The sequence below is a fragment of the Callithrix jacchus genome, chromosome 13, assembly GCF_049354715.1.
Source record: "Callithrix jacchus isolate 240 chromosome 13, calJac240_pri, whole genome shotgun sequence".
In the NCBI taxonomy this organism is placed as follows: Eukaryota; Metazoa; Chordata; class Mammalia; order Primates; family Cebidae; genus Callithrix; species Callithrix jacchus.
This window is the reverse complement of record NC_133514.1, coordinates 42,893,886-42,913,721: the sequence shown is the minus strand read 5'-3', so window position 1 is coordinate 42,913,721 and position 19,836 is coordinate 42,893,886. Positions and strand designations below refer to the sequence as shown.

General features: G+C 51.5%; 1 protein-coding gene across 14 annotated transcripts in view; it reads left to right on the top strand.

Moving 5' to 3' along the window:
- The first annotated feature begins 17,965 nt into the window (after positions 1–17,965).
- The window catches only part of ANK1 (ankyrin 1), a 244,473-nt gene continuing 242,602 nt past the window's right edge, over positions 17,966–19,836 (top strand). For all 14 annotated transcript variants that reach the window (XM_078347624.1, XM_078347623.1, XM_078347608.1 and 11 more), the window contains exon 1: positions 17,966–18,350. In XM_078347624.1, coding sequence (XP_078203750.1) covers positions 18,225–18,350 — 126 coding nt within the window. In that variant the 5' untranslated portion in view covers positions 17,966–18,224. The remainder of the gene's footprint in view (positions 18,351–19,836) is intronic.

Below are 19,836 nucleotides of genomic sequence, written 5' to 3'. Positions count from 1 at the left end.
ACCATGTCTGGCTAATTTTTTGTATTTTTAGTAGAGACAGGGTTTTCACTATGCTGGCCAGAATGGTCTCAATCTCTTGACCTTGTGATCCACCCGCCTCAGCCTCACAGAGTGCTGGGATTACAGGTGTGAGCCACTGCACCCGGCCAATGTATTTTTTTTAAGTGAAGAAGGAGAGCCAACAAAGGAGTGACAGGAACCAGTTCATTCATAATCATTTCTAAGAGACAGCCGTGATTGTGGGACTGGGGGTCTAAAGGGCCTGTGGCCAGCAGGAAGGTGGGCCTGGCCCGGTGTGAGCAGGGCCAAGTGAGGGATGGTGAGGAGCTTGAGAGCTGCCAGCGCCTGCAGGAAGGATATATAAGGAGCAGTGGGAAGGAAACTAGACTTGCCTGGCCTGAGTGCATCTCGGTGGTTCTGCGGGAAGGTAACCACGACTCTCCATGAGAGATGTCAGAACACGGAGCAGCCAAAGAACAGCCTTAAAATTCTGTTTTCAGGCCAGGTACAGTGGCTCATGTCTGTAATCCCAGCACTTTGGGAGGCTGAGGTGGGCGGATCACGAGGTCAAGAGTTCAAGACCAGCCTGACCACCATCGTGGAACCCTTTCTCTACTAAAAATACAAAAATTAGCCGGGTGTGGTGGCAGGTGCCTGTAATCCCAGCTACTCGGGAGGCTGAGGCAGAAGAATTGCTTGAATCCAGGAGGCGGAGGTTGCAGTGAGCAAGATCATGCCACTGCACATCAGCCTGGGTGACAAGAGTGAAACTCTGTCTCCAGGAAAAAAAAAAAATCTGTTTTTAGTAGTAATTAACTAGTAATTAGCAGAAAAAGTAAGACATCCACATGTCAGAGAATCAGAACTGCATACAGGACATACATACAATAGAACGTTTAATTCGTCTCTCTGCCCCAACTCCTCTGTTCCTTTCCCCACGGCAGACAGTCCCCATGCATATCTCAGCAGAGACAGACACGGATGTCTGTGAATACGTCCATGCCACCTAGCTCTCCTCTTGTGTTTGAGCACACAGATGAAAGACTACTTTCTTCATCTGATTTGTATCACCTATTCTAGGAATCATCTTGTTCTTTTTTTTTTCCAAGTCAGTATCACTTTGTCATCCAGGCTACAGTGCAGTGGCACGATCACAGCTCATTGCAACCTCCACCCCCAGGCTCAAGCAATTCTCTTACCTCAGCTACCTGAGTAGCTGGAACTATAGGGATATGCCACCATGCCCAACTAATTTTAAAAAAAATTTTTAAAGATAAGATCTCCCTATATTGCCCAGGCTGCCCTTGAACTCCCAGGCTCAAGCCATCCTTCTACCTCCCAAAGTACTGAGATTACAGGTGTGAGCCACTGTGCCTGCCCACCTTGTTCTTTTTAAAGGCTGTGTAGTACTCCATGGCAGGGATATGTCATTATGCCTATAGGCTAATGCATACCACTTTTCACTTTTTCCTGTACCCTCCTGGATCTTTTCCTGCTAAGCAGCTAGTGGGAGCACAGGTGCTGAATCCCTCCCCGCCAACATGTTTCTATGCACAGGACTATTGCAACAGATGTGTTCAGTAAGCATGCAGGTGAAGGACAAGACCTCTGCCTCTATGTGCCTGTGCCACCTCTTAAACTCTCTGGGCCTGCACAATCTCCCTGCCCTCTGGGTGTACTTTCATTCTGCTTCTTCTCATCAAGCAATGAGGGAGCCTGGCTGTGAAGTCTTTGGAACCCCATTCTGTGATGTGCCTGTCCCTTTCCCTCTGTCATAGCTGGACTTGGAAGCTGCGAGGAACACCCAGAGGACTGGGAGCTCAGGCGTGTGTGATGGGCACAGGGGTTTCTGTGGGCTGATCTGGGAGGAAGACTCCTCCCTCCCCTGACATCTCCCCTTCCCGGGAGCCGCCACTCCGCTGCTGCTCGGGCTTACACCAGCCCTTGAGGGCAAAGCTGGGAGCCCATATTGGCAATCAGAAACCCTGGGAGGAAAAAATGAAAAGGTCAAGAAAAGCCCAAAGTATTTACAAATACTTTGTAAGCATTTTACCAAAGAAAATGCCAGGACAGCTGTATCTACCTTCATGTAGTACAAGTGCTCAAATAGTATAATAGGAATTCTAATTTGTAAGTCAAATCACATTTTATGAGCATGAAAGGAAAACCACTACTAAGGAAATGCACACCGAATCCTTAAAAATAAAGAAAAAAGTCCTTTTAGTGAAACAGTTACCCTTCCCTTTGGCCCTCTGCCTCTGGTTGATGTTTTTGGCATTTACACTTGTTATCTGTTGAGTCTTCTTAAAGCAAGGCTCACGGTTACAGAAAATTCACTAGAAGAAAAAAAAACTGCATTTATGCCTCTCGGGGTGTATTTTTAAATACCAAACAGAAGGGCAGGAGGGAAGAAGACGATCTGCCTTCTGGAACCACAAAAAGGTTAAGAAACGAAAAGGCTGTTTCACAGTTGGGTGGAGGAAGAAAGTGGAAGGGAGGAAGCAGGCTGCAAATGAACGAGCGAAAGCGGGGCGTGAGTGACTGTGACACGTGTTTCCAAAGACGAGTCCGTGCTCCGAGCTCACAAAGAAATCTTTCGGAAAATAAAGGAAAAAGATAGGAACATCAGAATGCTCCAGAGGCCTTGCAAAAACAGCTGTGGCTTAAATTAATTTATTGAGTCAATATACATTAACTATAGATGTTAATTATATTATATTAAAATAGTGCCTGCCTTAACAGGCTATTAGAGGCAGGCGGATAAAGCAGAAAGTGAAACAGACAAGACTCCCGGGGCTCACACTGTGGCAGGGGACACAGGTGAGGAATTCAGTGTAACGAAACACACAGTGCAACAGGCAGACAGTGGCGGTGCCCGAGGGGAAAAACCCAGGCAAGGAGCGAGGCACACGGCGGGGGGGGGGCGGAGAAGGCAGTGGCACAGGGGTAAGGGAGGCTGTTGCATGCTGAATTGTCCCCACAAAATTCCATGTCGAGATACTCACCCCCACCTGTCAGAATGTTGACTGCATTTGCACACAGGGCCTTTAAGGAGGTGATTCGGTTAAATGACATTATTAGGGTAGGTCCTAATGCAATAGGACTGGTGTCCTATGAGACATGATTAGGACTTGCATGCACAGAGGGAAGGCCACAGGGAGGAACAGGGAAGAGGTGGCCTTTGCAAGCCAAAGAGGGAGGCTTCAGGGGAAGCCGGCCCTCCCGACACCTCGATCTCAGACTTCTCACACCCAGAATTGTGAGAAAATGGACATCTGAGGTTTAAGGCACCCAGGCCTGAGCAGACCTATAGAAAGAGCTCGCTATGAAAGCTAACTTTTGGGGCCGGGTGCAGTGACTCACACCTGTAATCCCAGCACTTTGAGAGGCCAAGGTGGGTGGATCACCTGAGGTCAGGAGTTCGAGACTATCCTGGCCAACATGGCAAAACCCAGTCTCAACTAAAAATACAAAAGTTAACTGGGCATGATGGCAGATGCCTACAGGCCCAGCTATTCAGGATGCTAAGGCAGGAGAACTGCTTGAATCTGGGAGGCGGAGGTTGCAGTGAGCTGAGATCGCTCCATTGCACTCCAGCCTGGGCGACAGAGTAAGACTCCATCTCAAAAAAAGAAGAAGAAAAAAAAGAGAAAGTTAACTTTTGGGTGACAATCAGAGGAAAGTAAGGGAATATGCCAGGCAGAGGGTGTGGGGTAGCAGACAGCAGGTGCAAAGGCCCTGAGGCAGGAGGTGCCCAGGCAGCCAGCAGGGCAGCAGGTGGGTCAGAGGCTGAGAGTGGCAGGGGCAGCGCTGGCTTTTACTCTGAGATGGGCAGGTGTCGGAGGGTTTTGAACAGAGCAGTGAGACATGGTCTGATCTAATTTGAACAGAATTGCTCTGGCTGCTAATTGGAACAGGCATCATGTAGACAAGGAGGAAACAGGAATGAGTTAGTGAGTTGTTCACACTTTAGGAGACAGTGGATGGTGGTGTGGACAAGGGCAGGGCAGAGGACTGACTTCCGGATGCAGCTGGAAGGTGGAGTTGGTGGGATTGGCCAATAGACCAAATGCGGGATATGAGAGAAGAGTTAGGAGGACGGGGTTTTGCTCTGAGCAACTGGAGGCGTGGAGCTGGCGTGGCCTGGGGTAGATGAGACAGTGGGAGGAGCACAGGGTAAGACTCAGCTCCGGGTGTGTTAGGTGAGAGAAGAGGGTTGGAAATCCAGGTGCAAGTGTGAAGATGGTAGGTGGCTACTGAACTTCACTGGGGGTGCGGCGTGAAGGTGTACAGGTGGCAGTGGCCAGCTGGAGGGTGTGTCTAAATCACCAGGTGGTGAGAGCATCGAGAGTGGGCGCAGGAAGGAACCGGGTGCAGGGAAAGTGCCCTGGGAGGCTCAGTGCTCAAAGGCAGGGAGTGAGAAGGAGCAGCCAGAAAGATCAGAAGAAAACCAGGCCAGGTGGTTCTTAGGCACCAAGGGTGTGCTGTGCTGGAGTGACCAGTGACCAGCTCTGTTGAACGCTGCTAATAGGCTGAGTCAGATGGGACTGAGCGTGGCCTCTGGAGCCATGGGCAGAGGCCTGGGGAGGGTGAGAGGGCAGGAGGCAAGGAATTGGAGGCAGCTAAGGCTAAAAATTGGGTGAAGAAGTGAAACCAGCAAAGGTATTTTTTGTTTTGTTTTAAATGTTTTGGAGAGATGGGGTTTTGCTATGTTGCCCAGGCTGGTCTGGAACTCCAGGCCTCAAGCAGGTCCTCTGCCTTGGCCTCCAAAGTACTGGGATTGTTGAGGTTTTAGGAGACCGCTGGGAATTGTTGAGTGAGGAAATGGACTAGGTGCCCCAAGACGAGTGGGCTGTGGCTCCTCCCGCTCCTGTCTCTGCAGACTCTGTGCAGCACACATGCACTGATGCCTGCCCTGGAGTGCTGTGCTAGGTGCTCTGGGCCCTGGAGACCAAGGAGTGAAGGCGTCAGCCCCTCCCAACCCTCTCCATGCCTCATTCCCTCTAGTCAGCTATGTGAACTGTTTCTGGGGACTGAATCTGAGCTTAAGTGCCTCAGCTCCTAGGTGGACTCATCTCCCTCCTCCCACCCTGAGCTGCTGTGGTCCCCACTGGGCCCTGGGCTGGGTTGGGGAGTCTGTGACTAGTCATGCTCCAGGGCTAGGTCCCAAGGAGCATGCTCAAGTGACATCAGGGCTGGCCTCTCAGCTGTTCTCCACAGTGCTTCTCCTGTGACCTGTTGACTATGGGGGTTGAGTGCGACAATGAACTCAGCCCAGTTGGTGCCTGGCGCCTGCCAGGGGCTGCGGGAATGGTTGGTGGGTGACAGGCAAGACTGAAGGACACCAAGGTGAGGGGCAGGCACACAACTGGCTTGCAATGGGCGTTCTCACAGAAGGGGCATCTGCCCGAAGGGTTCTGGGTTCCAGCAGGGCTGTTTGGGGACAGCTCTGTAGCCTGTGAGCCTTGGAGGACAAAGAAACCTGCAGGGGAGACAGCAGGTCTGAGTTGATGAACATGGAGCTTCAGATGCAGCCAGGTTGGGGTCGGCAAGACCTATTCCCTGGCTAGCATGAGGGTGTCAGGGGCATGAGACTAGAAGGCAGGCAGGGGATGAGCCAGGAGCCTGGACAGCCACCCCGGGGACTCTTTGCTCCATTGGCGGGGAGAGGAAGCTTGCTGCTGAGGGCTTAATTCAGGAGATAAGGGAGTGGGAGGTGTTGAACTGTGCCCCCCAAAAAGATGCTGCGGTCTCAACCCCCAGAACCTGCGACCATCACCTTGGAACCAGTCACTTAACTCTGTGTGTAACATATCATTTGGAAAAAGTGGCAGATGCACCCAGGGAAGATGACGGGAGATGCAGGGAGAAGACACAGGCATCCACCTCCAAGCCAAGGAGCACCGGAGCCACGAGGAGCGAGCAGAGAGGCCCGGGACAGATGCTCCCTCGCAGTCCCAAGGCGTGATCTTGACCTTGACTTCAGCCTCCACGCCGGGGAGACATCTCCATTGTCCTCCCCACTGCTCCCTGGCAGGCTGCCACAGCGAGGGGTGAGGTAGGTGGGGAGATTTAGGAGATAAGGAGGCTGCCCTACAGTGACACACGGAGGCAGGGGCTTGGCTGGCGGGGTTACCATGCAAGAGACTCTGCCAAACGTGCGAGAAACCAGTGCCGTGACACTGGGTTTTTGAGAAAAGAAAGATTTTGATTGTTAGTGGGCTAAGGAGGAGACAGCCGCCCAGCTCACATCTGTCTCCCTGTGCTGGCTTTAGGCAGGAATTTTATTAGAAAAGGTTTAGGGAGTGGATTCTGGGATTAGTAGGTGACTGATGGGGGATAAAGGAGATCTGGAAGGTTCTTGCACCTGTGCAGCTGTCTCTTCACGCCTCCTCATGGGTCCCATGTGCAAATTCTAGGGAAGTTAATATGATAGTGGAAATTCAGGCTGTGACATTAGCAGGCAGGCTCTGTGCAGACTTAGTTGACCATATTGGTTCCAACCAATTGCAGCCAGTTTTAAAATCTAATGAGCAGAGGGAGTTTCAGTGTTTCAAAAAGTTGTCTTTTCTTGACTGCTACCCTGAAAACGCAAGCATTTCTAAGAGTCATTGGGTTTTTTCCCTAAGCTCTGGGGCATGGTTTCGGTGGGTGACATCCACAGCCTAGGGGACAATGGTGGGGGACCCGAGGAGGGGCGGTGGCCGTGGAGAGAGAGGAGAGCAATGTCTGGGGTGAGCCGGTCGACACCAGTGTCCATGTGCAGTGCAGCCACATGGCTTGGAAGATGGGTCTTAAGCACCAATGACGGCTCCGTGCAACGCCGGGCCTGCAGACTCACCCTGGTGGGGAATTACGTCCACCGTGCCCTCAGGAGACACTGGAAGGAAACTGGCGTGGAAAGGGAATGAGGAGGAGCTCATGGAGGAGGAGGATTAGGAAAGCACCACTACGAAATGATAAGAAATGTGTACATTGGTATCCGGCCTGCTTTCTGACATACAGCTCCTAATACTGCTGTAAAAGGGATGCTGGAAGAATCTTTTGTTCTAATATTTACCCTTTGACCCCAGTTCCTAATCCCTTGGGACTTCCTGGTGATCGGAGCATCTTTTGTTCTAATGAGGTGACTCCTGGGGGGCTCTGGATGGCATCAGGATAGGCTGGTTGTCAAAGGAACCAATTGCATGATTATAGGGTTGGGACATTCAGTCCCACCCCACCCCTCAGCTCCCGGAAGGAAGAAGAGCTGAACATTGAGTGGATCCAATGATGTAATCAATCATACCTCTATAAAAACCGAAAGGCCGGGCTTTAGGGAGCTTCTGGATAGCTGAACACATGGACCTTCCCAGAAGGTGGCGCCCAGAGAGGGCCTGGAAGCTTCAAGACCTCCCCACATGCCTCGCCCTGAGCATCCCGTCCACCTGGCTGTTCATCCGTATCTGCTGCTCTGTCCCTGATCGTACCTGGGTACATGTGAGTAAAGTGTTTCCCTGGATTCTGTGAGCCACTCTAACAAATTAATCAACCCCAAGGAGGGGGCCATGGAAACCCCAATTTAGAGCAAGTCATTGAGAAGCACAGGTCATAACCTCTCGCTTGCAACTGGTATCTGAAGCAGGGGCAGTCTCATGGGATTGAGCCCACAAGTCCAGGTAGATAGTCTCAGAATGGAATTGGATTCTAGGACACCCAGTTGAGGGTCACTAGTGAACTGCTAGTGTGTGGGAAACCCCCCAATATTTTGATGATTAGAGGTGAAATAGCATGTTCACCATTGTATTGAGTGTTAAGTGAGAGTAGGAAAAGAATCATTGGATTTTCCTATCTCAAACCACCATGAACCCAATTAAAGCATAAGCAAATGGCATGAGGCTGGGCATGGTGCCTCACACCTGTAATCCCAGCACTTTGGGAGGCTGAGGTGGGTAGACCACAAGGTCAGGAGTTTGAGACCAACCTGGCCAACATGGTGAAACCCTGTCTACTAAAAATACAAAAATTAGCTGGGTGTGGTGATGTGTGCCTGTAATCCCAGACACTCAGAAGGCTAAGACAGGAGAATGGCTTGAACCCAGGAGGTGGCAGTTGCAGTGAGCCGAGATTGTGGCACTGTACTCCAGCCTGGGCAACAGAGTAACACTCTGTCAAAAAAAAAAAAAAAGACATGAACAGATGCTTCATGAAAGAGGAATGTTAAAATGTCCAATAAACACAAAAAGGGATGCTCAACTCTTTAGTCGAACAGGGCAAGTTAAAGCCACAGGAGGCTGCTGAAAGGCTACGCTGCAAAACAATGCCAGTCTGAGGTGCTGGCGGGGGTGCAGAGCATCTAGGATGCCCTTGTGTTGCTGAGGGGAGTGTAAACTGGTATCGCTGCTGTGCTTGGCAGAACCTACTGAAGCAACATATATGTGTATACATGGCACTGATGAGGGCTTCTGTTTACAAAAGAAATGTCCATGAAAGAGCACATGGCTTTATACACAGTATCCTCAAAGGGGAGCCGAGGCAGGCATCCATCAAAGTGAGAATGGTAAATGACTTATATGTTTAGAGCACGGGATGCCACACAGGAATAGAGAAAAGCTGTGATTTACGCAACAACGTGGATGATCCCACAGGCTGCTACAAAAGGGTTGCATGATTCCAAACCTGGGCACTCATCTAGGGTGCTAAAGGTCAAAACACTGCTTGCCTTTTTTGGAGGGACATTGACAGCAGAGATAAGAGAGAGCATACAGGGTGCTGGAAATATGGGCTTGGGCTGGGTAGGCTTACGCAGCTGTGTATGTAAATTGTATACATGGGCCAGGTGAGGTGGCTCATGCCTGTAATCCCAGCACTTTTGGAGCTGAGGCGGGCGGATCACCTGAGGTCAGGAGTTGGAGACCAGCCTGGCCAAGATGGTGAATTCCCGTCTATACTAAAAATACAAAAATTAGTTGAGTGTGATGGTAGGTACCTGTAAACCCAGCTACTGGGGAGGCTGAAGCAGGAGAATCACTTGAACCTGGGGGGCGGAGATTGCAGTGAGCTATTGGGACACTGCACTCCAGCCTCAGCAACAGAAAAAGACTCCATCTCAAAATATATAAATAAAATTAAAATTAAAAAGTAAATAGTTTACAGGCAGGGGAGAGACTATGAGCCATGGCTGCAATCTATTCATAGCAGTTGAATCAGAATCCGAATCATAAGATCCTTAGGTGATGTGAGTGTATGTATAAATTTGAGAACCAGTTTTGAAGAAAGCCTCTGAAATCTAGTGAGTGAGAAGACTTGGGGCTGTAAAAGAGAGGAAGAGGGGCTCTCTGGGATACTCAGGTTTCTGCCTGGGTTAACTGGGGACGGAGGAGCCGGGAGGTGACTTCTGATGGTGTGCTGGGCGGACTCCTTGCCTCAGTCTTCGGAGAGAGGTCAGAGCTGGAGTTGTAGATCCAGGCATGTGGGTGCTAGTAGGAGCCAAGGCTAAGATCATGGAGGGAGAAAGTATAAACTGAAAAAGAGCCCAGGCAGAAGTTTCTATTAGTGAGCCTTATAGAAAGCATTCAGGGGCTGGAAGGAGAACAAGGAGAGAGTGGGGTCTCAGGAACGGGGGAGATAACATCGCCAGGTCAAAGGCTCCAAGGAGTCAGATCCAAATGTGTCCATAGGTGCCAACATGGCAAGAGAATTTGGAGTGCAGCAGGGCTGCACCCAGGAGTTACAGGTTGGAGGAGCTGATAGTGGGCACCCCATGGGGACGCAGTGAGAGCAGGGCTCTCTGCAGCCCGGTTTTCTGAGGAGGTGAGAAGGAATGGGATCCAAAGGTGTCAACGAGGGGTGGGTCCAGACAAGTTTCAATGGTGGGGACTGGAAGGCGCTGAGCACAGTCAGTCAGGGCTTCCATTTCCACTCCAGAATGGAAGGCACTGTCACCATGGAGGGGTGAGGTGGTAACCATCTTGGGTGGAAGAATGCAGAGGAGGGAGCAGTAAGGGCCTCACCGACACGCAGGTCTGAGGACCCAGCCAGCCAACCCCAGACTTTCCTCCCCTCCCCTCCCCCCCCACTCCATCCCCTCCCCTCCCCTTTCCCTCCTCTGCTCCATGCCCTCCTTCCTGCCTCTCTCCCTTATCCCATCTCTGCCTCCCTTTCCTCCCTTCTTCCCCTCCCTCCCTCCCTTCCTTCTCTCTCTCTCTCTCTCTCTCTCTCCTTTCCTTTGGAAACAGCGTCTCTCTCTCCGTCGCCTGTGCAGGGGCACGACCTCCACTCACAGCAATCTCTGCATCCTGGGTTCAAGCGATTTTCCTGCCTCAGCCTCCCAAGTAGCTGGGATTACAGGCATGCACCTTAACACCCATCAATTTTTTTTATTTTTTAGTAGAGATGGGGTTTCACCATGTTAGTCAGGCTGGTCTCAAACTCCTGACCTCAGGCGATCCACCCACCTCAGCCTCCCAAAGTGCTGGGATTACAGGCAGGAGCTGCTAGCTCGCCCAGCCTCACTCCATCATTTTCTATGAATCCGTATGTAAACCTTCTTCCTGCTTTTCTGTTTTCTCTGAACACTTTGGCTTGTAGGCTCTTTTATCTCTTCAAATTCCACCCTAGAAAATGCAATTATGAAAAGGATAGATTGCTGTCATTGGTAAACCTTGGACAGGAAATTAGGTATCCATCAGCTCAATATTCACCTTTGCTGTGAACTCCTGACATTATTTTGATCAAGCACAGGGGAGAGTGAAAGCTCTCCTCAAATAGTTGAAGGGCGATCACACAGAAGCAGAGTCTCAATGATTTCAGTGTAGCCCTGGATGGCAGAGTGGGGCTCATGTGCACACACGCCCCGGGGAGATGGCATGAACCACATGGGAAGGAGACCACAGCGTTCTTGGGGAGTGATATGGTCTGGGAACATGAGCATGGGCAGAAACCTCCCATTGATTGGGAAATGCAAGGCAGTTCCTTCTTATTCTGCAATTCTAATTTTCCATTTGTCTTATTGTTCTATCCTCTATATTCATGCCTCCTGGATAACTCTCCGGGATCAAACTTGACCTGAACACCTATAGGGTGTGGCACTGGACTAGATGCTGGGACCCCACAGCCATCTGCCCTCAGAGGAGTCAGGGCTGGTAAACACTGGTTGGCTCTTTCTTTTCTAAAGGGGATTAATGGTACATGGACAGAACCTTTCAGACCCACCCTCAATTTAGGATGTTTGCTCTAAGTAGCAGTAAAAGCACACAGTCTCTAAAGACTGATTTGGCACACTGCCATGTGTGTACCTACGCAACTGTCTTGCGTGTTCTGCTCATGTACCCCAAAACCTAAAATCCAATAAAAAATTTAAAAAAAAAAGACTGATTTGGTTCAAATCTGAGGTCCGTGACTTACTAGCCATTGATCTTGAACAGGTTATTCATTCTCTCTGTGCCTCAGTTTCTTTGTCTGTAAAATGGTGATGATAATGGCATCTGCCTCATGGAGTTGTTCTTAGGGTTAAATACCCTTAGAAGAATGCCTGGTGCTCTCATTATATGTTAGCTATTTATATTATTTAGTTCAGGAGGCAGCTTTTATCTCAGAAAGCTTTATTAATTATTAATAATGTTTCTTTTAAAAACACAAGTTGGTCTAGTTGCATAAATGCATACACTCAGTATGAGGCTGGGAACCAGATGGAAATCTTAGGGAAGAAAGCAAATATATAAAAATGGACTCTTTCCCTTTACTTAGTAGCTAAATAAAAGGGACCCACTGAAATACAGAATGTCCTTGAGTAATAAGTGTCCCTATGGAAAAAAAATCACAAAGAGCTGGGGCTGTCTTCTGTGCTAGAGTTCAGACTCACTCCCCACGCCACTGCCCTGCATGTCGAGTAACCAACTGTCCTTACCCATGGCTTAGTGACCCGCATCGTGGGTACCAAGAAATGACAAGAAGAGCTTGAGAATGAATGGGGGGAGCCCAGCAGAGACCCTTCAGTGAAGGGTGTGATTCTAGTGGAGGTGGTGGCTCTCTGGGGATCACAGTGGGGCAGTCTCTTGTCTTGTCTCTTGATGCTGTGTGGGGGTCACTGTGGGTTTTGTTCCTACCACTTTGGAGGACTAGGTTTGTCCTTTGGTTGCCTGCCTGGGGATAGTACTTTATGTGTCTAACTCAGGTTACTAATACTTCTACACTCAGGAGAGCCGGCTGAGGCACTGTCCAAATCGGTCACCTGATGGTTCCTTTTAGGTCAGGCCTTGCATCAGGTAGCCTGGGCCTGAATTCCTACTCTGCTTCATCAGAATGTGACCTCAAGGAAGCCACTTAAACACAGGTGGCCTGTCTTGGTCTGTTCGTGTTGCTATAAAGGAATATGTGAGGCAGGGTCATTTATAAAGAAAAAAACGTTTATTTGGCTCACAGTTCTACAGGAAGTGTGATGCTAATATCTGCATCTGGGGAAGGCCTCAGGCTGCTTCCAGTCATGGTGGGAGGGGAAGGGGAGCCAGAGTGTGCAGAGATCACACTGCGAGAGAGGAAGCAAGAAAGAGGGGAGGGGCCTGGCTCTTCCTAACAATCATTTCTAGTGGGAACTAAGAATGAGAACTCACCTGCAAGGGAGGGCATTAATTGTCCCTTCGTGAGGGAACCACGACCATGACCCAGACACCTCTCATTAGTCCTCACTGCCTCACTTCCAGCTTTGAGGATCAAATTTCAACAGAGGTTTGGAGAGGAAAAACATCCAAACTGTAGCACAGCCTCAGCTTCCTCATATGAGAAACAGGGCCATCAGTGCTTTTGTTATAAGAAATCAATATTTGGAAAATGATCAGCAGTGCTTGGGGCACAGCAAAGAATTAGGTCAGTGAGTGGTGATTATGATGCTGCTGCTGCTGGTGATGATGATGATGATGATGCTGATGATTATAATGAGAATGATAACGGTGATGATGATGCTGGTATGGTGATGCTGCTGCTGCTGCTGATGGTGATGATGCTGGTGGTGATGATGATGGGGACAATGAGGGGGCTGATGATGATGGTGATGATGATGATAATGCTTGTGATGGTGATGATGATGATAGGGATGATTATGATGGGGATGATGATGCTTGGTGATGGTGATGATGTTGATAATGGTGATGATGATGGGGATGATAATGGTGGTGATGCCAGTGATGATGCCGGTGATGATGATGATGATGAGGAAGATGCTGGTGGTGATGATGTGGTGGTGATGATGATGGGGATGATGATGGTGATGATGTTGATATGATGAGGATGATGAGGCTGGTGATGGTGATGATGGTGATGGGGATGATGAAGCTTGGTGATGTGATGACGGTGATGATGCTGGGGATGATGATAATGCTGATGGTGATAATGGTGATGATGATGATGGAATGATGCCAGTGATGATGATGTCACTGATGATGATGATGATTGTGATGATGTGGTGGTGATGAAGATGGGGATGATCATGGTGATGATGATGCTGGTGATGATGACAGGGATGATGCTGCTGATGTTGATGGTGATGCTGATAATGGTAATGATGATGATGGGATGGTGATGATGAGGCTGATGGGGATGATGATGGTGATGATGCTGCTGGTGATGGTGATGATGATGATGATGATGATGGGGATGGTGATGATGACGATGCTGGTGATGGTGATGATTATGGAGATAATGATGGTAATGATTATGGGAATGATGATGATGGGGATGCTGATGATGGTAATGATGATGATGGTGATGATGATGCTTGTGATGGTGATGATGATGATGAGGATGATGGGGATGATGATGGTGATGATGGTGATGATGCTGGTGATGGTAATGCTGATGATGGTAATGATGATGGGGATGTTGATGATGATGCTGGTGATGGTGATCATGGTGATGATTATGGAGATAATAACAATGGTAATGATTATGGGAATGATGATGATGGGGATACTGATGATGGTAATGATGATGATGGTGATGATGCTGGTGATGGTGATGCTGATGATGGTGATGATGATGGGGATGGTGATGATGATGATGATACTGGTGATGGTGATGATGGTGATGATTATGGGGATAATAATGATGGTAGTGATGATGGGAATGATGGTGATGATGATGCTGGTGATGGTGATGATGATGGTGGTGGTGATGAGGATGCTGGTGATGATGATGATGATGATGATCTGTTGCAATGGGGAGTATCAAGAAGGATTGTGTCATCTTTCCTCTGAACAAGAGTGAGGAAGTGCCTCTGGCTGCTGAGATGCTGGCATTGCCCTGGTCCCTCATTTTGGTAGGAACACAGCTAGAGTACCCACCATTTCATTATCACTCTCATGGTGTCCAGATCAGCCTGTTAGAGGCTTCAGTTCATGGCTTTAACACTACATTCCCACTTTCTCTTTCTAAGCCTGAAATCTTCTTAATATATAATAGGTTACAAGGGAGCTACCTCACAAGTAGACTAGGGACATGAACAGGACTCTTATTGTACCCCAAATGAGATTTTGAATATTCAGGGCCACAGCCATCACCCTAAGTGTTGATTTGAGGGGGATTCAGGCAGGACCTCCCTATCTACCAAGTGCTGTCTGCTTTTCCTTAAAAATAACATATTCTCTTTGAGTTGGAGAGATTTTTTTTTTCTAACCTTCAAAAGACTTCTCTAAAGATTTAGATCTACCAGAGGAATGAGGGTCCTGGGGCTAAAGGGGCCTTAGACACAAACTAATCCATGAAGAAACTGATGCTCTGTACAGCACTTGGTGTTTTACTAAAAGATTTCATATTCTCTTTCTCTCCTGGTCCTCCTGACAATCCTTCAAAGGAGTCATATCAGCATTCTTGTTTATAGATAAGAAAACAGAGTGATTTAGTGCAGTGCAACGGTCGAGTCCACAGCCAGTCCCTCAGGATTCAAGTTCTGGTTCTGCTGTTTTTTATTTTTATTTTATTTTACTTTTAGAGACGGGGTCTTGCTCTGTCACCCAGGATGGAGTGCAGTGGTGCAATCATAGCTCACTTCAGCCTGAAACTCCTGGGCTAAAGTGATCCTCCCACCTCAGCTTCCTGAGTAGCTGGGGCAATACTTATGAGCCACCATGCCTGGCTAATTGTTTTAATTTTATTTTTTGTAGACAGGGTCTCACTATGTTGCCTAAGCTGGCCTCGAACTCCTGGGCTCAAGTGATCCTCTAGCTTCAGCCTCTCAAAGCACTGGGATTACAGGTGGCTCCACTATTTATTAGCTGTGTGATTTTGAGTAAGTTATCCAGCCTCTCTGTGCCTCATCTTTCCAATCTGTAAAATGGTGATAATGCTTGGTGCAATGGAAATGCTGCTATTTCTTATGATTATTCCTTAAGTCAGGACACAGTAGACCTGTGGATTTCTTCAACACATGTTTATCGAGCCCCTGCTATCTGTCAGGCACAATGAAAGTGCTGGCAGATACAATAGTAAGCAAAACCAGACACTACCCCTTCCCTTATGAAGCTCCAAGTCTAATGGCAGAGCTACGCATGAATCCAATCAATCACACCAATGAAAAATTACATGTGTCATGAATGAGGCACACACGATGTTACTGTGAGAGGATAGAGCTAGTCTGGGGCCCCAGAGGAAGTGAAGACCACTGTGAAATCTAATGAGTGAGTTGGAGTTAGCTAGACTGGAGATGGGGGTGAAGAGAACACAGAGAAGTCTGCGCAGGGACCATCAAGGACACAACCTGGGAAAGGGACAACATGGACCTGCTGAAGGGCTACTGAGGCTGGAGTACTGGAACCAGTGCAGACCTGGGCGAGATGAGTCAGTGGGGACAAAGGGCCTGATCATTCAGGTCCTCATAGGCCATGTAACAGATTCTGATCTTCAGGAGCAAAAAGGAAGGATGCTAAGTGGAGAAGTGACAATAGCCAGATCTGTGATGTGCAGTCCATCCTGCAGTGGAGGGTGGCCAGGGGGCATGGAGGCATGACTGTGAGGAGGCCCAGGGGACAGTGGCTGTGGGGCCCGTGCTCAGGGAAGAGGGTTGTGCTGGAGATAAAATATGTGCGTTGTTGGCAGGTTGATTACAGCCCAGGCCAGGGTTGAGTTGGCCTGGGGAGACTGTCTAGAGCTGCGCCGTGTTAATAGGGTAGCCACTAGTCAAATATAACTCTTAAGCAATTAAAATGTGCCGGGTCTGAATGTAGATGTGTCCTACACGTGAAATACACACCAAATATTGAACTTGGTAAAAGAATGTAGGCTGGGCGCGGTGGCTCACGCCTGTAATCCAAGCACTTTGGAGGCCAAGGCTGGCAGATCACCTGAGGTCGGGAGTTCAAGACCAGCTTGACCAGCATGGCGAAACCCCGTCTTTAAAATAATAATAATAAGAAGAAGAATGTAAAATGTCCTATGCAGAATAAATCCATTGCTTGTTGATGAAATATTTTGAATATATTGAATTACAATATATTATTAAAATTAGTTTTATCAGTTTCTTAAAAAATTTTTTTTAAAATGTGGCTAGTTGCAAATTTAAATTCCATATGGAATTGAGATCTGTGGCTTGCACTTCGTCTAGAGTGAGGAGACCTCAGCCCAGAACCGAGCCCTGGGAAATCGTCAAGACAAGGCTCCTGACAGAGGAGTGCAAATGGAGAGGGGGATAGAGGGGCAGAAGCAGGGGAGGTGGTGGGAGGTCCAGTGAGGGAGGGCTTGCAGGTTGCCGGGGTCAGAGGCAAGGCCCAGTCGCTCCCAAGTGTGCACAGCCTGGAGCCCAGCTAGCAGACCCAGGACGTCGTTTTCCGCAGCTTGGAAGACGCCTTCTTTCTCGGCTCTAGTCTGGCTGGGTAAATGTCTATAGCAAGCCCTCCGCTTAAGGGAGGCAGAAGGAAGCAGACTATTTCATAATAACTCTTCTCCGATTCTCAAATATTGTTTTTCACAACTCCCTCCTTAGCAGTTTGTGGAAGAAGAGCTCGTCCCACGGGATGGGGAGGGAGTGGGTGGGCTGCGGCTCCCGAGCCAGGGGCCCCAGACTGGCCCCAGTGCCGCGTGATGGAGTGGCTGGCTGAGCCCCAGGCCGCCTCTGCCGGCCGCAGACTGGTCTGGGGCTGCGGACCCAAGTGCGGCTCTTCCTGCGGGGCAGGGGCGCAGGCGGCGTCTTCAGGGAGGGGTGCGCGGGAGCGCCGGGGATGGGGGTGCAGACGGCCTGGAGCGGGGACCTAGTTCCACTCCCGTCCCAAGAGGACTCAAAGGAAAACAGTTCTCTTGATCCTGGACATGTTTTCATCTATAATTGGGAAATATGCAAATGAAAAGGCCCACATGGTCCGTAGGGGGCAAATCAAGCTCCCAGCGCGCGGCGCGGGGAACGGGCTCTTCCCCAGGGAGTCACGGAGGCGCGCGTCCCGCGCCAAGGGCGCCCTGGGCGGGACCGCGGCGCGGGCTCGTGAGTGGCGCGCTTGGGCCCGCAGCGGCAGCCGCCCGGGGGCGCCCCAGGCCCGGCCCCCGCCCCCTGCCGCCCGCCCTCCTGGCCGAGCCTCCGCGCCCGCGATGTGGCCGCGCTCGCCGCCGCCAGGCGCGCTGGTCCGCCGGGTCGCCCGGGCGCAGGGCGCGCCGCCCGCTGCAACCACCCTTCTTTCCCAGGCTTGGCCCCACGGCCCTCAGCGGGACCGGGGTAGAGCGGCCGCTTTGTTCCCGCCGCCCGACGGCGCGGGGCTCTGCAGAGGCGGAAGCCCGGCGTTCGCCATGCCCCCGTGCGGACGCCCCGCGCATCCAGTCTCGCCACGCCTGCCGGGCCCCCGGGCCTTCCCGCGCTGAGTGCCCGAGTCCGCCCCCTCCGCGGCGGTTCGCCGCCCGCCGCCGCCGCAGTACGAGCAGGCTCCCCGCCCCCGCCCCCCCGCGCCGCCGCCGCCGCCGCCGCCGCCGCAGGAGAGGGAGGGAGGCGGAGGGAGGGAGGCGGCGGGCCCAGCCCAGAGCCCGTCCCGGGCGCCGCCGAGGGAGCTCCGGCCGCGGCGGCAGCGCCATCCCGGGCCGCGGGCAGCCGCGCCACGCTCTCCGCGCCCGGAGCCGCCTTCGCCTTCCCGCGACCCCGCCGCAGCCCGTCTGCGGCGAGCACGGACGCTGTCCCCTTTGCGAAGCGGAGACCCCTTCCCCTTCTCGGGGGTTCTCACCACTGGGATCGCCGAACGCCAGGGGTCCGGGAGGCGGGGACCGGAGCACCGTGACCCGCCATGGCTCAAGCGGCCAAACAGCTGAAGAAAATCAAAGACATCGAGGCGCAGGCCCTCCAGGAGCAGAAGGAGAAGGAGGAATCCAACAGGAAGCGGAGAAACCGCTCCCGTGACCGAAAGAAGAAGGTAGGAGGGGGCAGCGGCGAAAGCCTCGCGGCCGCGGCGCTTAAAAGTGGCTGCTGGGGGCAGGGGCCGGGCGGCCCGGGACGCAGTAGGGCGCGGGGCCCGGTGCGGCGGAGTTGGCGGCACCCGAACGGGGAGGGCTCGGCGGGAGCAGAGGAGGGACGGAGGCTTCTGCGCGGCCGGCAAGGGGACAAGGCGGGAGGCTGGAAGGGCAGAGCGGGTGGCCGGGAGGCTGACGACGCGCGAAAGCCGCCGGCCCACAGCCCGCGGAGACCTTTCAGCACCTTGGACAGCACCCGGCAGGCCCAGGCGGATCTGGGACCAACTTTCCTGTCCTTGGCTGCCGGCTGTGGGTGGTGGGCTGCCCTGCTCAGGCGCGCCGCTCCCCCACCCCCCTCCGGCTTTCCAGGAGACCTGGTTTGGGTAAACGCGGCTCCAGGCTGGAGTGGTGGGGCGGGGAGGGGGGAGCTTTGCCCGGCGCCCTCCCCGGTGACCCACTCTGGCGCGGAGAGCGTCTTTCTCAGGTGTCTCTGAACGAAAGCGGGGCTCCTGCCCTTCCTTGACCCTTCTCAGGGTGCACCTTTCCTGACCCTCCGGATCTGGTAGCAGAAAAGAAGGCGCCTTCTCCTCTCCCCGGGACATTTGGCAGCATCTTATGTTCAGGTCACTCAAAATGAGCCACCTATGGCAGGGAGGGGAAGTTCCTTTGGAAGCCAGGCACGGGTGCTCCAGCCTGGCCCAGAGGCCTGGTCAGAGATCAGCTCTGCTCATGGGCAGGTATTCTGGGCATTTCTGTGTTGGGGTGCCGAGGTAAGATAGGCCCGCAAAGACCCAGACCCTGAGAGGCAACTGTTGCTGCTTTTAGCCCTTCCTTTTCGGGTCTGGGGTCCTCTTACCCCTGATCAAAGCACCTTGAGAAGCACCTTAGGTCAGAAACACCTTTGATGGTGAAGGGAGGGTGGCAGCAGTCAGGGCGTCTTAGAGCCGTGGAGGAGGCCAAGAGTACGTGGATGTAATTCTGGGAATCGGAGATGTTGAACTCCGGCTTCAGGAGAGCCATTTTCACCCGAAGAAGTCGTCGATGTGGGGCCCAGTATGCAGGGCTCCCTGGCTGGGAGTGAGGCCCCTCAGGCTTCGAAGAAGAGGCTCTGGCCTTGGTTGAGAAGTAAACATGTTTTCTTTCCCTGAAACTGTCTTATTCTGAGAAAGAAGTTTGGAGCCTGTGGCTGGCAGCACAGCGTTGGTGAGGAAGCTGCCTGTGGACCACACACCCCTTGACAGTTGGTCAGCAGACCAACATCCAGCCTGTTCCTAGACATGTTCTCTGATTTCAAAGGAAGTAACCCACACTCTCTAGGCTTTCCTGTACCCTTCAGAGACGGACGTCCCACCTCTCTTGAGGGATTGCCATCTTGTGTGGAAACAGTAGTTTCACAAAGGCGCCACCCCTTTAGAGGACCAAAAAAGGACCTTTCCCAAACCAATGATG